Raw genomic sequence first — 17206 nt, 5'->3', positions numbered from 1 at the left:
TGCCGTTTGCAACGCCAGGGTTGTGGGTTTGATTCCCACGGGGGGCCAGTATGAAAAAAAATTATTATGTATGCACTCACTAACTGTAAGTCGCTCTGGATAAGAGCGTCTGCTAAATGACTAAAATGAAAGAGAGACAGAGAGACAGAGACAGGGAAAGAGAGAAACTCTGACATTGCCACTCTCTGTGACTGTTATGATGCAAATCTTATTTGGCTACAGAGGACACAGCTTTATTCTGCTTTTTTCAGCTTCAGTTTTGACCCAGACACCACACAGGATTATTACATTTTTTCACTGTGAATTACAGAGTGAAATGACACCATGGGATAAAGAGTAGACAAATAGGCATGGAGGAAGGGATAGAGGGAGGGATGGAGGGAGAGAGAGAGGTGTTCATGTTTTTTGTTCAGTGATTTATCACGAAGATGTAATGACTGTAACCTTTAAAGAGCTTCATCAGCATACATGTTTTACACTGTTATAAGAATTAGTGTGTAACACTGGAGGGAGGGAGGGAGGGAGGGAGGGAGGGAGACTTGGCTATTCTGTCTGGTTGGTTTAAACTCTGAAAATAGTTTTGACATTTCCATACAATCCCTATCTACTACTCTAGGGAATGAGAACATTACATTTTGTGTGGACCCTCGTGGCAGTACAGGTGTCCTCAGGGCCGGCTCCAGGCATAAGCGACATAAGCGGTCACTTAGAGCCCCTGGCTAGTCGGGGTTTCAACTTGGAACATGACGTCTCTTGGCCACATGAAACCAGTTGTGTCTGGTTTGGGTAGTGAGTCACTGTGCCAAAATAGCTGCACGGATTTTCAAGCATATCATCTTAAAATGACCCTACCAATCAGGGCTTTCAAGTTATGGAGTTTGTTTTTTGGAAATAAGACACAGACAGGTGGTGAAGCTTCAAACTTCTTATGACATTGCCAAGGCCTGTAGCTTTCAAATGATATGTCACTTTCTATTTTCTGATTAATCTTCTTTTGGGGGTGACCCCCCAAACTCACAGAGCCCTGTTCAGGGCCCAAAACAACCGCTCAGCGTTTAACAGGTTAAATGTGTCAAATAAAATAAAATGTATACAAAATAATTCATTAAAGGATTCATGAATTCAACGACATTCTCTCTGTCCCCAGATGAGGAGACAGGTCTGGAAGTGCACAAGGTCACCCGTCCCCCAGGCTTCAACACCAACCGCAGACGCAGCCGGGCCGTACTCTACCACCTGTCTGGACACCTGCAGAAACAGGACAAAAGCAAGATCAAGCTCAACAACGTGAGTTGCCCTGAGTCACACACACACACACACGTGCGCGCACACACACACACACACACACACAAACAAACACAAACACACACACATACAGATGTAGGATCTTAATTTGAGCCAGTTTGCTACAGCAGGAAAATAATCCTGCAGCAACAGGAAATGTGAATTATTATGTGGATTATAATTAATGGAAAATAATTAGGGTAAATCAAGTCTGACATTTTAAAGTGGAAATTACAAACGTTAGAAGCCTTTTGAAACCTTGAATAGACTACAAGTTTGCATTTTTTGCTGTACAGGAAAGTTCTCATCAACAAAAGAGTGATCAAATTAAGATCCTACATCTGTACACGCACACGCCTTGCCTTGACAGCTAAGTGTCCAGCCACATCTCAAGGAGCGCTACAATGACATTGAGTAAGCTTGCTTTGAGGACAATCCTGAACAACACATAGATATCGAATAGATTAACCTTGTAGCTTCAGACCATGCCCATCCAACCCACAGTGTACAGTGTCTTCAGTCCAAAGCCCAGGGTCAAGTTCACAGGATTTACAATGATAGTCATGTTGCTGAGTTTTCATTCCAGGATTAAACTGAGTTTGCTGAAATACACTAATAAATAATGTTTACTGAAGGGTACAGATGGGATGAAGGTTGACTGAGAAGGTTCTGACTGACTGAGCTGAGCAGGTTCTCTTTGACTTTGGTGAAAATAGGATTGCGTTCATATTTCTGTCCATGTAGACATGCAGTCGTTTTCAAAAGAGAGAACTACTCCTTACTATTCTATGGGCTAGAACTAGAACAAACCAGAACCTGGAGTTTTTCCTATTCTATGGGCTAGAACTAGAACAAACCAGAACCTGGAGTTTTTCCTGCTTAGGTCATGTTGTCATGAAAATCCTGTTATTGACGTGCCTATCTTTCTCCTCACCCCTCCAGAACATGTTTGGGGACAAACCGCCCATCCCAGAGTACAAGGTGGCAGCCATTCAGAAGTCCCGATTCATCCTGCTCCACTACGGGACCTTCAAGGCAGGCTGGGATTGGCTAATCCTGCTGGCTACCTTCTATGTGGCAGTCACGGTGCCCTATAATGTGTGTTTCACTGTGGTGGGGGGGCGGGATGAAGGGAGCTCCGCCCCCCGCAGCCCCCCCAGTGTGAGTGACATTCTAGTGGAGATCCTCTTCATGCTGGGTAAGGAGACAAGGAATATAGCTAAAGTTATTCTAACATTATGGTAACAATATTCTAACATTATTTTGATATTCTCATAATATCTAACATTTTCTATTGCATCTATTAGTCTAGCATTATATAACATTCTTTCAACACTATTCTAAATCAAATAAAAATCTAAACAAAGTTTATTTGTCGTGTACACAGATTAGCAGATGTTAAAGCAGGTGCAGTGACTGCTCGTCCCTATTTAAAGACATTATGATAGTGCCATTCTATGTCACTCAGTCGACTGCATTTACCTATGGCTGGGTAACTTCCTCTACACAAATACATTAACACACTGTGTGCACTCAAGCCTCCACAGACTCCCCCTGACATTCATTGAGTTGATGTTTGCCTTAATTTCTTCCAACACTAATTCTATTGCCTACAGGTACTTAGTATATTCATTGTGGGAGAATAAATACAGTAATTTTCTTGAATGAAAGTTAATGGTAATTAACACTTATTAGTTCATTGTATTACCGGCCCATGTTGAAAACTCTGCCCATCGTCTCTCTCTCTCTCTCTCTCTCTCCTTAGCAGACAGATGGGCATCATAAAAGTTCACTAACTGCAGTGTTAGCGATACATCTCTAGTCAAATTATATATGAACCACATGCAATGGACCATTTCTCTCAATTGTTTTTAACAAATAAAAAGCCTACGTCAATGCATTCATCTGCAGTCATTTAATTATACAAAACACCTATGGACCATTTCACTCAATTGTCAATTTACCCTTTTAACATAAAAGCCATGTAAGTCAATAAAGCCACGCTATCTATAGCAATGAACTTATACAGTATGAACCATCAACAATGTGCTATTTGTCTCAGCTATTCATTCATTCATTTGTTAATAAGAAATTAATTGTAAATAAATCCTGTATTCTTGTCGTTGTGCAGATATTGCATTGAACTTTCGGACGACCTTTGTGAGCACGTCGGGCCAGGTGGTGTACGATGCTCGCTCCATATGTGTGCACTACGTCACCACCTGGCTGTTTGTTGACCTCATCGCTGCCTTGCCCTTTGACCTGCTCTATGCCTTCAACGTCAGCGTGGTGAGTGGATGTCAGGGTGTGTGTGGGACTGTGGATATTGAAAAGTAATAGATTTTGACTTTGGTTGGTCTAATGGTTGTATGGGGATGTACAGTGGGGAGAACAAGTATTTGATACACTGCCGATTTTGCAGGTTTTCCTACTTACAAAGCATGTAGAGGTCTGTAATTTTTATCATAGGTACACTTCAACTGTGAGAGACGGAATCCAGAAAATCACATTATATGATTTCTAAGTAATTAATTTGCATTTTATTGCATGACATAAGTATTTGATACATCAGAAAAGCAAAACGTAATATTTGGTACAGAAACCTTTGTTTGCAATTACAGAGATCATACGTTTCCTGTAGGTCTTGACCAGGTTTGCACACACTGCAGCAGGGATTTTGGCCCACTCCTCCATACCTTCTCCAGATCCTTCAGGTTTCGGGGCTGTCGCTGGGCAATACGGACTTTCAGCTCCCTCCAAATATTTTCTATTGGGTTCAGGTCTGGAGACTGGCTAGGCCACTCCAGGACCTTGAGATGCTTCTTACGGAGCCACTCCTTAGTTGCCCTGGCTGTGTGTTTCGGGTCGTTGTCATGCTGGAAGACCCAGTCATGACCCATCTTCAATGCTCTTACTGAGGGAAGGAGGTTGTTGGCCAAGATCTCGCGATACATGGCCCCATCCATCCTCCCCTCAATACGGTGCAGTCGTCCTGTCCCCTTTGCAGAAAAGCATCCCCAAAGAATGATGTTTCCACCTCCATGCTTCACGGTTGGGATGGTGTACTTGGGGTTGTACTCATCCTTCTTCTTCCTCCAAACACGGCGAGTGGAGTTTAGACCAAAAAGCTATATTTTTGTCTCATCAGACCACATGACCTTCTCCCATTCCTCCTTTGGATCATCCAGATGGTCATTGGCAAACTTCAGACGGGCCTGGACATGCGCTGGCTTGAGCAGAGAGACCTTGCGTGCCCTCAGGATTTTAATCCATGACGGCGTAGTGTGTTACTAATGGTTTTCTTTGAGACTGTGGTCCTAGCTCTCTTCAGGTCATTGACCAGGTCCTGCCGTGTAGTTCTGGGCTGATCACTCACCTTCCTCATGATCATTGATGCCCCACGAGGTGAGATCTTGTATGGAGCCCCAGACCGAGGGTGATTGACCATCATCTTGAACTTCTGACATTTTCTAATAATTGCGCCAACAGTTGTTGCCTTCTCACCAAGCTGCTTGCCTATTGTCCTGTAGCCCATCCCAGCCTTATGCAGGTCTACAATTTTATCCGTGATGTCCTTACACAGCTCTCTGGTCTTGGCAATTGTGGAGAGGTTGGAGTCTGTTTGATTGAGTGTGTGGACAGGTGTCTTTTATACAGGTAACGAGTTCAAACAGGTGCAGTTAATACAGGTAATGAGTGGAGAACAGGGGGGCTTCTTAAAGAAAAACTAACAGGTCTGTGAGAGCCGGAATTCTTACTGGTTGGTAGGTGATCAAATACTTATGTCATGCAATAAAATGCAAATTAATTACTTAAAAATCATACAATGTGATTTTCTGGATTTTTGTTTTAGATTCCGTCTCTCACAGTTGAAGTGTACCTATGATAAAAACTACAGACCTCTACATGCTTTGTAAGTAGGAAAACCTGCAAAATCGGCAGTGTATCAAATACTTGTTCTCCCCACTGTATGGGCCAGTCAGTTCCCTAGAGAACTATAACCAAGGAGCTCTGTGGGTTGCAGCTGCAGGAGAACTGACACCTATGATGTCACTTTTCATCAAACACTGCTTTCCACAGAGATCCAACAGTACTGAAAATCTAACTTTCCTCTTTACCTTCTGACCCGAGATGTGTGTCTGTATCTATGTGTCTGTGTTTCTACAGTACTTTGGGGTCCACCTGCTGAAGACAGTGCGGTTGCTGCGCCTGCTGAGGCTGCTACAGAAGCTTGAGCGTTACTCCCAGTACAGTGCTGTAGTACTCACCCTGCTCATGTCCATGTTCGCCCTGCTGGCCCACTGGATGGCCTGCGTCTGGTACTTCATCGGACGCAGAGAGATTGAAAACAGCCCCAACTCCTGGGACATTGGTCAGTACACATGGATGTCTACATTGCACATTGAGATTGTAATCTGTTTTTCAAGGGAGCCAAGATGCAGCATCACAGGCATTCAGTTGTATAATTAATAATATAACATTAATTAATAAAATAACACATATGGGTCCTACTAGACCTTCTGTGCAATGACTGTAATCATGATGTAACTACATTCAATTCAGGACTTCTAACGCGTCTGGCTGTTGCAAAATGATGTGTTTAATCATTTTAGCCTAAGATTTGATCAAGAAACAGCAGTTATGCTGTCATGGAGGATCAGTCTCCCTTATAGTAGTCATTATAAATACAATTAATGATTTTAATAAGGCGAAACCTCGTTGATATTCTACACGCATCACTCAATGGAAAACTGCAGAAAAAGACACACACATCCGGCTTGATGACGAACACACACCCATGCATGCACGCACAAATACAGTTGAAGTCGGAAGTTTACATACACTTAGGTTGGAGTCATTAAAACTCGTTTTTCAACCACTCCACACATTTCTTGTTAACAAACTATAGTTTTGGCAAGTATGTTAGGACATCTACTTTGTGCATGACACAAGTCATTTTTCCAACAATTGTTTACAGACAGATTATTTAACTTATAATTCACTGTATCACAATTCCAGTGGGTCAGAAGTTTACATACACTAAGTTCACAGTGCCTATAAACAGCTTGGAAAATTCCAGAAAATGATGTCATGGCTTTAGAAGCTTCTGACAGGCTAATTGACATCATTTGAGTCAATTGGAGGTGTACCTGTGGATGTATTTCAAGGCCTACCTTCAAACTCAGTGCCTCTTTGCTTGACATCATGGGAAAATCTAAAGAAATCAGCCAAGACCTCAGAAAAAAAATTGTAGACCTCCACAAGTCTGGTTCATCCTTGGGAGCAATTTCCAAACGCCTGACGGTACCACGTTCATCTGTACAAACAATAGTATGCAAGTATAAACACCATGGGACCACGCAGCCATCATACAGCTCAGGAAGGAGACGTGTTATGTCTCCTAGAGACAATCCCAGAACAACAGCAAAGGACTTGTGAAGATGCTGGAGGAAACAGGTACATAAGTATCTATATCCACAGTAAAACAAGTCCTATATTGACATAACCTGAAAGGCCGCTCAGCAAGGAAGAAGCCACTGCTCCAAACCGCCATAAAAAAGCCAGACTACGGTTTGCAACTGCACATGGGGACGAAGATCGTACTTTTTGGAGAAATGTCCTCTGGTCTGATGAAACAAAAATAGAACTGTTTGGCCATAATGACCATCGTTATGTTTGGAGGAAAAAGGGGGTCGCTTGCAAGCCGAAGAACACCATCCCAACCGTGAAGAACGGGGGTGGCAGCATCATGCTGTGGGGGTGCTTTGCTGCAGGAGGGACTGGTGCACTTCACAAAATAGATGGCATCATGAGGAAGGAAAATTATGTGGATATATTGAAGCAACATCTCAAGACATCAGTCAGGAAGTTAAAGCTTGGTCGCAAATGGGTCTTCCAAATGGACAATGACCCCAAGCATACTTCCAAAGATAACCCCACCCACTTTGCCAAAGCACAGCCCCCACACCACTAGAGGGATATCAACAGACCACCAACTTACTACCCTGAGACAAAGCCCATGAAGATCTCCTCCACCGCACGAGCCCGAGGGGGACGCAAAACCTGACAGGAAGATGACGTCTGTAACTCAACCCACTCAATTGACGCACCCCTCCTAGGGACAGCATGGAAGAGCACTAGTAAGCCAGTGACTCAGCCCCCGTAATAGGGTCAGAGGCAGAGAATCCCAGTGGAGAGAGGGGAGCCGGCCAGGCAGAGACAACAAGGGTGGTTCGTCGCTCCAGTGCCTTGCCGTTCACCTTCGCACCCCTGGGCCAGACTACACTCAATCATAGGACCTACTGAAGAGATGAGTCTTCAGTAAAGACTTAAAGACTCAAGACCGAGTCTACGTCTCTTACATGGATAGGCAGACCATTCCATAAAAATGTAGCTCTATAGGAGAAAGCCCTGCCTCCAGCTGTTTGCTTAGAAATTGTAGGGACAATAAGGAGGCCTGCGTCTTGTGACTGTAGCGTACGTGTAGGTACAGTTGAAGTCGGAAGTTTACATACACCTTAGCCAAATATATTTCAACTCAGTTTTTCACAATTCCTGACATTTAATCCTAGTAAAAATTCCCTGTCTTAGGTCAGTTAGGATCACCACTTTATTTTAAGAATGTGAAATGTCAGAATAATAGTAGAGAGAATGATTTAGTTCAGCTTTTATTTCTTTCATCACATTCCCAGTGGGTCAGAAGTTTACATACACTCAATTAGTATTTGGTAGCATTGCCTTTAAATTGTTTAACTTGGGTCAAACGTTTCGGGTAGCCTTCCATAAGCTTCCCACAATAAGTTGGGTGAATTTTGGCCCATTGCTCCTGACAGAGCTGGTGTAACTGAGTCAGGTTTGTAGGCCTCCTTGCTCCCACACGCTTTTTCAGTTCTGCCCACACATTTTCTATAGGATTGAGGTCAGGGCTTTGTGATGGCTACTCCAATACCTTGACTTTGTTGTCCTTAAGCCATTTTGCCACAACTTTGGAAGGATGCTTGGGGTCATTGTCCATTTGGAAGACCCATTTGCAACCAAGCTTTAACTTCCTGACTGATGTCTTGAGATGTTGCTACAATATATCCACATAATTTTCCTTCCTCATGATGCCATCCATTTTGTGAAGTGCCAGTCCCTCCTGCAGCAAAGCACCCCCACAGCATGATAATGCCACCCCCGTGCTTCATGGTTGGGATGGTGTTGTTCGACTTGCAAGCAACCCCCTTTTTCCTCCAAACATAACGATGGTCATTATGGCCAAACAGTTCTATTTTTGTTTCATCAGACCAGAGGACATTTCTCCAAAAAGTACGATCTTTGTCCCAATGTGCAGTTGCAAACCGTTTTCTGGCTTTTTTATGGTGGTTTTGGAGCAGTGGCTTCTTCCTTGCTGAGCGGCCTTTCAGGTTCTGTCGATATATGACTCGTTTTACTGTGGATATAGATACTTTTGTACCTGTTTCTTCCAGCATCTTCACAAGGTGCTTTGCTGTTCTGGGATTGATTTGCACTTTTCGCACCAAAGTACGTTCATCTCTAGGAGACAGAACGCGTCTCCTTCCTGAGCGGTATGACGGCTGCGTGGTCCCATGGTGTTTATACTTGTGCACTATTGTTTGTACAGATGAACGTGGTACCGTCAGGCATTTGGAAATTGCTCCTAAGGATGAACCAGACTTGTGGAGGTCTACAATTCTTTTTCTGAGGTCTTGGCTGATTTCTTTTGATTTTCCCATGATGTCAAGCAAAGAGGCACTGAGTTTGAAGGTAGGCCTTGAAATACATCCACAGGTACACCTCCAATTGACTCAAATGATGTCAATTAGCCTATCAGAAGCTTCTAAAGCCATGACATCATTTTCTGGAATTGTCCAAGCTGTTTAAAGGCAACAAGTCAACTTAGTGTATGTAAACTTCTGAGGCACTGGAATTGTGATACAGTGAATTATAAGTTAAATAATCTGTCTGTAAACAATTGTTGGAAAAATGACTTGTGTCATGCACAAAGTAGATGTCCTAACCGACTTGCCAAAACTATAGTTTGTTAACAAGAAGTTTGTGGAGTGGTTGAAAAACAAGTTTTAATGACTCCAACCTAAGTGAATGTAAACTTCCGACTTCAACTGTATATAGACATGTGTGTGCCTTTCCAAATCATGTCCAATCAATTTGTAGAAACATCTCAAGGATAGACCTATCACTAAAAGCTTCAGTCACACAAAAGTTATACTTAAACCCGAACTGGTTCTCAAGCAAATTAGTAAGATTGTCTCACCCAATGTTCAAGAAAGGCCTTTTTCCCTTTATTCAGATTACAACAACTCATTTGCAGTTATTTGAAAAGGAAATAATCTCCCAAATATCACTATTTCTAAAACAAGCCATAGAAAGTTGGTTGCAATTTCAATTTAATCCTCCAGAAACGACAGAACAAATAATGCAACAAATATTGTGGTTAAATTCAAATATACTAATTGACAAAAAACCTTTATTTTTTGACAGAATGTTTAAAAAAGGTATAATCTTCGTAAATGATATCATCGGTAGGACTGGGGGAGTTATGTCGCACATGCAGCTAACAAAAACATATGGAAATGTCTGCTCTACCCAAAATTACAACCAAATAATTGCAGCCTTACCGCAAAGTGGAAGAGGAAAGTGGAAGGGGAGAAAGTAAGGAACTTGTCTGTCGGCCTTGCATTAAAGAACATAATTGGTTAAGTAAAACTGTGATAAATAAAAAAAGTATATCAGTTTCACTTAAGGACCAAAGGATTGACAGCCGTCCCATATAGATTGCAAAATAGTTGGGAAGAGATCTTTGACGTACCGATCCCATGGCATAGTGTTTATGAACTGACACGCAAAAACGACACGGATTCAAAAATTTGAATCTTTCAATTTAAATTATTATATACAATTCTTGCTACCAATAGAATGTTATTTATATGGGGATACAATCTTCCCAGCTCTGCAGATTTTGCTGTGAAGAGACAGAATCATTAGATCATTTGTTTTGGTTCTGTCCATTTGTAGCTTGTTTTTGGACACAGGTCCAGGAATGGCTAAAGGATTGCAATATATACCTGGAGCTAACCTTGCAGATAGCATTACTGGGTGATCTGAAAAGTCATAGTCAATCAATCAATCAATAATATAATAATACTTTTAGCAAAAATGTTTATTTTTAATTCACAATCTTTAGAAGCAATGAGAATAGAAAGGTTCAGAACTTGTAAAACATCACAGTACGGTTGAAATATATATGGCAAATAGAAATCCTATATGGATGGTGTTAAGAGATAGATGGGAGGTATTGAATAGAGTTGAAGGATGGGACTAATAACAAATAACAACAAATAATAACAAAGATAGCTAATAATGTAAGCATACTGTGTCCATAATAAGTATATAGGTTGTATGTTGGGAGCTTTTGGGAAGAGCACAGTTAGAAAGATATGGCATATAGAAGCAAACCGGATGGACATCATGAAAATGATCGGAGAGGTTGAGAGTAGAAGAAGTTCAGGAGCAAAAAATATATATATATATATATATATATATATAATAGAATTATTGTAAAATTAACTCTGTCCATAAGGTGTAGATAGTAATAAAAAATAAAAAAAACATCTCAAGGATGATCAATGGAAACATGATGCACCTGACCTCAATTTTTCCCTTTGTCATTATGGGGTATTGTGTGTAGATTGCTGAGGATTTAAATGTTTAAAAAAAAATCAATTTTAGAAAAAGGCTGTAACGTAACAAAATGTGGAAAAAGTCAAGGGGTCTGAATACTTTCCAAAGGCACTGTACCCCAGAGTGTTACAGCCAGGCTTGCTGCCTATCTTTAGCCCAGCCCCAGGACTCAAGCACCATGAACCCAACTGGTTCAGAGACTGTCATTGGTTTTACAGGCATTTCCTGGTTGAAGGCTTAAATGATGGGTGAGTTTCTATGCTAAAGTTTATGATTTGATTTTGAGGGTACCCACAGCCATTCCTGATCGGTTGCAATTACTGTAAGTTGATTGAGCCTGTACTATTCAAAGCTTGATTGGCGAGTAAGTTGGTACGTTTTGGGAGTTGATGTTGGTGGTAGCCACAGCCATTCCTGAGCTGTCAGATTTAGTTGGTTCAGAATGAGGGATTAGGGTCCCTTTCAAACGCTAATGCAAGGTCAGACTGATCTTTAATTAATTCGGATGATTACGGTTTATTTCACGTTTGGGTTGGCAGAGATTTGGCTTGTCCCAGCTCAGTATAAAAGCAAGTTGGACCAGTTTCATATTAAACTGTAGTGATACGAGATTGCTAAATTTATTTGAGACAAAAATATTTCATTTTGCAGTGTTTTCTTTAAGTGGGAGACTGTCAAACATACATTTTCTTTCAAGAGCCTTACATAGCCAACAGCATTGCCAAACCAGTCCATGAAAGCACCAAATGTAATAGCACATTTTCAATTTCCTACACAGACACACAGAAACCCTCTCATCTTATAAGCCTGTTCTCTTCAATCTGTTATTATTATAGCTCAGCAGTATTTATAGACCAGCTCTAGTAACATGACAAACACATCAACAGCAGCAGCAGCTCACAACAACAGCATATCAACAGATATGCCACAGGCGTGCGTGTGTCTTTGTGTGTGTCTGCAGATACTGTAGGGTTGTACTGTGAACGGCTGCAGAACCTTTTGTCTGCAGACATATCAATAATTCAAGTCCATGGGAGCAGCTCTTAGTCAGGGCTGATACTCAGTTCCCTGCTCCCTGCAAACACCCTGCTCCTTGATGCAACCTCAGCCACAATGCACAATACTGTCTGATACTCAGTTCCCTGCTCCCTGCAAACACCCTGCTCCTCGATCCATCCTCAGCCACAATGCACAATACTGTCTGATACTCAGTTCCCTGCTCCCTGCATACACCCTGCTCCTCGATCCATCCTCAGCCACAATGCACAACACTGTCTGATACTCAGTTCCCTGCTCCCTGCATACACCCTGCTCCTCTATGCATCCTCAGCCACAATGCACAATACTGTCTGATACTCAGTTCCCTGCTCCCTTGTTGCTCCCTCCCTACCGTACCCTTCTCCATATAGGCACAACCATAATACTGCCTTACAAATAATATTAATCTCCCTGCACCCTGCTCCTCCATGCTAGCACAGCCACAATATATCTCTCTGCTCTACCAACTGAGCTACATCCCTGCCGGCCATTCCCTCCCATACCCTGGGCGACGCTGGGCCAATTGTGCGCAGCCCCATGGGTCTCCCGGTCGCGGCCAGCTACGACAGAGCCTGGATTCGAACCAGGATCTCTGTTGGCACAGCTAGCACTGCGATGCAGTGCCTTAGACCACTGCGCCACTCGGGAGACCCATGGGCACCCAAATGGCACCCTATTCCCTATATATTGCACTACTTTTGAGCAGAGCCAAATGGGCCCTGGTCAAAAGTAGTGCATTATATAGGGAATACGGTACCATTTGGGACGCAGCCTATATTGTAGACAGAGGAGCTAGGTCCTATGAGGAGAAGAGAACAGGACAGTGACAAAAGGAGCATTGACTAATAGGATTGTTTATTATAACACCAGATATAATAGGTCTAGGACTATATCTATATACATCTCAGAGGGCATGTAGGGATAGGAAAGTAGGAGAGTGAATAGTGATAACCTATTATTTCTTCCGACCGTCAGTATCCTGTATTAATGGATTAACTTTACTCATACAGTATACACCCTGAGGACTGGCACCAACATACACCAGAGGAAGTACTAGAGAGAGAGAGAGAGAGAGAGAGAGAGAGAGAGAGAGAGAGAGAGAGAGAGAGAGAGAGAGAGAGAGAGAGAGAGAGAGAGAGAGAGAGAGAGAGAGAGAGAGAGAGAGAGAGAGAGAGAGAGAGAGAGAGAGAGAGAGAGAGAGAGACTCTACTGCAGGGTTCTTCAATCCTGGTCCTGGAGGGCCGAAACACTTCTGTTTTTTATTTCTACCTGGTAGTTAATTGCACTCACCTGGTTTTCCCAGGTCTGAATTAGCCCCTGATTAGAAGGAGAGGATGAAAAACAGAGGTGTTTCGGCCCTCCAGGACCAGGATTGAAGAACCCTGCTCTACTGTGAGCCCAAGGCCACTTTGTTTTGTCTGCAACACGTCTCTGGAGAGAACTTGACTAAAGGCTGATGTTAGAGGCTTGAATGGCACATTTTATTTCGTTCTCAGGGACACTAGATAGCGTTCAGGCAGTTTATTCAAATGGAATATCTGGGACTCAGTGTGATGTGACTTCCCACGTGTGTGCACGCGTGTGTGGTTTCTAAATTTGTCTCTGTCAGCAGCTCATCTAGCATTCTCCTTTCTCTCCATCTGTCCTTCTCACTCTTTCTCATCCCCTCATTCTCTCTCTACCTGTTGTTTTTTATGCTGTGAAGACTAAAGTCTGAGAGAGGTTGTTATCTTTTGAGTGTCACTTCAAAGCTTCACAACTCCAGTAGAACAGTCTGTGCTTCTTCTGCTATGTCTTTCAAAGACGTGGGCTGGGTGACTGACAGACTGACAGACAGAGATAGAGTGTGGTGCAGAATAACAGTATGGAACCCCCTGGGATACACCTGCATCATGATCCAGTTTCTTAGAGAGAGGAGAGTAAGCCTGCTAGCAGCCTTATATAGAGCTCTGGCCTGGAGTTCAGCACCATGGACAGCATCATGTCAGAGCAAAGGAGAAGAGAGTACTGTATGTTAAATGGACAGCAGCAGGGAGAATGTAGGAGGCAGTTGAGAGAGAGGGTAGGTTCTGAACCTTGGACAAGGGCAGAGAAGAGGAGTTGTCAGAGAGTTAGTTCAGGACCACGGACAGCAAAGTAGTTGTATCTGGCTGTGCATGGATAGAAAAGCAGACTGAGAAAGTTCTGCCAATTGCTTACATAATTTGTTATGTTCACACAGCCATGTAAGCAAACTTATTCAAAAGACCCACCCCAGTGCACACTGCGGGTGCACAAACAAACACATTGATAAACAAATGTATTCACACACATACCGCTGCATACTGACACACGCTCACACACACCTAACCACCACGTACACACACTACACACACGCTGGCACATAAATCAGCAAAATTATACCCTCAATTCTTCTGAACCACGTCCTAGAAATGCTAGCTTGCATAATGACAAGCTAATTAGGCAACAACTGAGGTGTAACATTCCAAATGATATTGGTTTATTCAGTTCACTGAGACTACCCACAGACATTCATTAGTGGGCCTTGTTTATACACTGGGTCAGCTTCAGTGTGTGTGTGTGTGTGTGTGTGTGTGTGTGTGTGTGTACATTGGTCAGCCCAGCTCAACTACAAGGTCAAAGATACAGCTTCTTCCCCCATGTGTGTGTTTCTTTGGATTGCTGACAGGCTGTCCACAATGGATTATTCACCTAGGTATCTGTATGTAACTTTTCTTTTGTATTTCTCCCCCTCTCCCTCCTTCTCTCCTCCCTCTCCCCCTCTATCTCTCTCCCTCCCTCCCTCCTTCTCTCTCCTTCCCCCTCTCTTCATCTCCCTCTCCCACGTCCCTCCCCCTCCCCCCTCTCTCAGGTTGGCTACACGAGTTGGGAAAGCGTCTGGGAACCCCTTACTTCCTGTCTCCCCTTGCCACTTTGGCTCCTGGTTCGCTGCACCCCGCCATTGTCGACGCTTTCCCGGCCAACAGCAGCCAATGGAACGTGTCCGGGTCGGCGCTGGCAGGGCTGGACTCGTGGAACTCAAGCCAGTGGAACGTCACAGGGACTGGGGCCGGGGCCTTGGCTGACGGGGTGGAGGTTGGGGTGGGACAGGGTGGAGGGATGCTGGGTGGGGGTCCATCAGTGAGGAGCTCCTACGTGACATCGCTGTACTTCGCTCTGAGCAGTCTGACCAGCGTGGGCTTCGGGAATGTCTCAGCCAACACCGACTCTGAGAAGATCTTCTCCATCTGCACCATGCTCATAGGAGGTGAGTCCCTGGAGATACAACAGGGACGTTATTGGTTAGTGAGAACGTCAGGCCTCAGCGGTGTCAGGGGATAGGAAAACCACCTTATAATGATGTATGCCTCCTCTCCTGTCGCTCTCTGATGTATACTGTTTATAAACATTCACTAGATATACAAAAGTATGTGGACACCCATTCAAATTAATGGATTCGGCTATTTCAGCCACACCCATTGCTGACAGGTGTATAAAATTGAGCACACATCCATGCAATCTCCATAGACAAACATTGGCAGAAGAATGGCCTTACTGAAGAGCTCAGTGACTTTCAACGTGGCACCGTCATAGGATGCCATCTTTCCAACAAGTTAGTTCGACAAATGTCGAGGAGCAACAACGGCTCAGCTGCGAAGTGCTAAAGCGCGTAAAGATCGTCTGTCCCCGGTTGCAACACTCACTACCAAGTTCCAAACTGCCTCTGGAAGGAATGTCAGCGCAAGAACTGTTCATCGGGAGATTCATGAAATGGGTTTCCATGGCCGAGCAGCCGCACACAAGCCTAAGATCACCATGCACAATGCCAAGCGTTGGCTGGAGTAGTGTAAAGCTCGCCGCCATTGGATATTGGAGCAGTGGAAATGCGTTCTCTGGAGTGGTGAATCACGCTTCACCATCTGGCAGTCCGACGGACGAATCTGGGTTTGGCAGATGCCAGGAGAACGCTACCTGCCCGAATGCATAGTGCCAACTATAAAGTCTGGGGCTGTTTTTCATGGTTCGGGCTAGGCCCCTTTGTTCCAGTGAAGGGAAATCTTAACGCTACAGCATACAATGACATTCTAGACAATTCTGTGCTTCCAACTTTGTGGCAACAGTTTGGGGAAGGCCCTTTCCTGTTTCAGGATAACAATGCCCTTGTGCACAAAGCGAGGTCCATAGAGCAATGGTTTGTCGAGATTGGTGTGGAAGAACTTGACTGGCCTGCACAGAGCCCTGACCTCAACCCCATCGAACACTTTTGGGATGAATTGGAACGCCGACAGCGAGCCATGCCTAATCGCCCAACATCAGTGCCCGACCTCACTAATGCTCTTGTGGCTGAATGAAGTCCCCGCAGCAATGTTCCAACATCTCGTGGAAAGCCTTCCCAGAAGAGTGGAGGCTGTTATAGCATCAAAGGTGGGACCAACTCCATATTAATGCCCATGATTTTGGAATGAGATGTTCGACGAGCAGGTGTCCACATACTTTTGGTGATGTAGTGTACCAGAGATTCTAGCGCTATCAACAGAAGTGGCTCTTCAATAATGACAATAGCAAACTGCTATTGAATTATTATGACATAACTGAGAGTTAAGATACAGACATCCCTCTATCCCTCTCTCCCTACTCCCTCCCTCTCCCCCTCCCTACTCCCTTACTCACTCCCTCCATCCCTTCCTCCCTCCCTCTCTACTTCCCCCCCTCCCTCCCTCCATCGAGGAGAGCAGTATACGCCAGGGGCAAAGGTGTGTGTCTGCCCTCCCAGGGAGCCTCTGCTCTCAGCCTCTCAGCTTGGAGTGGCCTAAATATTCACTTAACTCATTAAATGGTGCCTGGCCCCCACTGAGACATGAATATACAGTAGCAGCAAGGATAGCGTTTGTCTTCTCCTCTGTTCAATTTGAATCTCTTCTTCTCTTGCTACTAGCGTCAAACACACCTGCGTTCACCCAGGCCTCCCAGCAGTAGGGCAGGTGTTCCTCTACAGTGCTCCAAGCTTCTCTCTATGTGCTCTATCAAGGAATCAGAGAATGCAGCCTCAGTAGCGAATCGTGACTATTGGACCTTCAATGGGGGGGGAAATCAAACTTCAACTCAAAAAACAATACAAATAACAGAAACATCATCACTTAATGCACACAACATTATATCTAGCTCTAATGCATATGCTGCT

At 43.8% G+C, this 17206-nt stretch overlaps 1 protein-coding gene across 1 annotated transcript in view; it reads left to right on the top strand.

The window, feature by feature from the left end:
- The window catches only part of LOC121537059 (potassium voltage-gated channel subfamily H member 3), a 204615-nt gene that overhangs the window by 148946 nt on the left and 38463 nt on the right, over positions 1-17206 (top strand). The window contains exons 4-8 of the mRNA XM_045206626.1: positions 1148-1287; positions 2227-2482; positions 3416-3573; positions 5452-5656; positions 14897-15292. Coding sequence (XP_045062561.1) covers positions 1148-1287; positions 2227-2482; positions 3416-3573; positions 5452-5656; positions 14897-15292 — 1155 coding nt within the window. The remainder of the gene's footprint in view (positions 1-1147; positions 1288-2226; positions 2483-3415; positions 3574-5451; positions 5657-14896; positions 15293-17206) is intronic.

Source organism: Coregonus clupeaformis, chromosome 23, assembly GCF_020615455.1.
Source record: "Coregonus clupeaformis isolate EN_2021a chromosome 23, ASM2061545v1, whole genome shotgun sequence".
Classification (NCBI taxonomy): Eukaryota; Metazoa; Chordata; class Actinopteri; order Salmoniformes; family Salmonidae; genus Coregonus; species Coregonus clupeaformis.
This window is presented reverse-complemented; position numbering and strand designations above follow the sequence as displayed.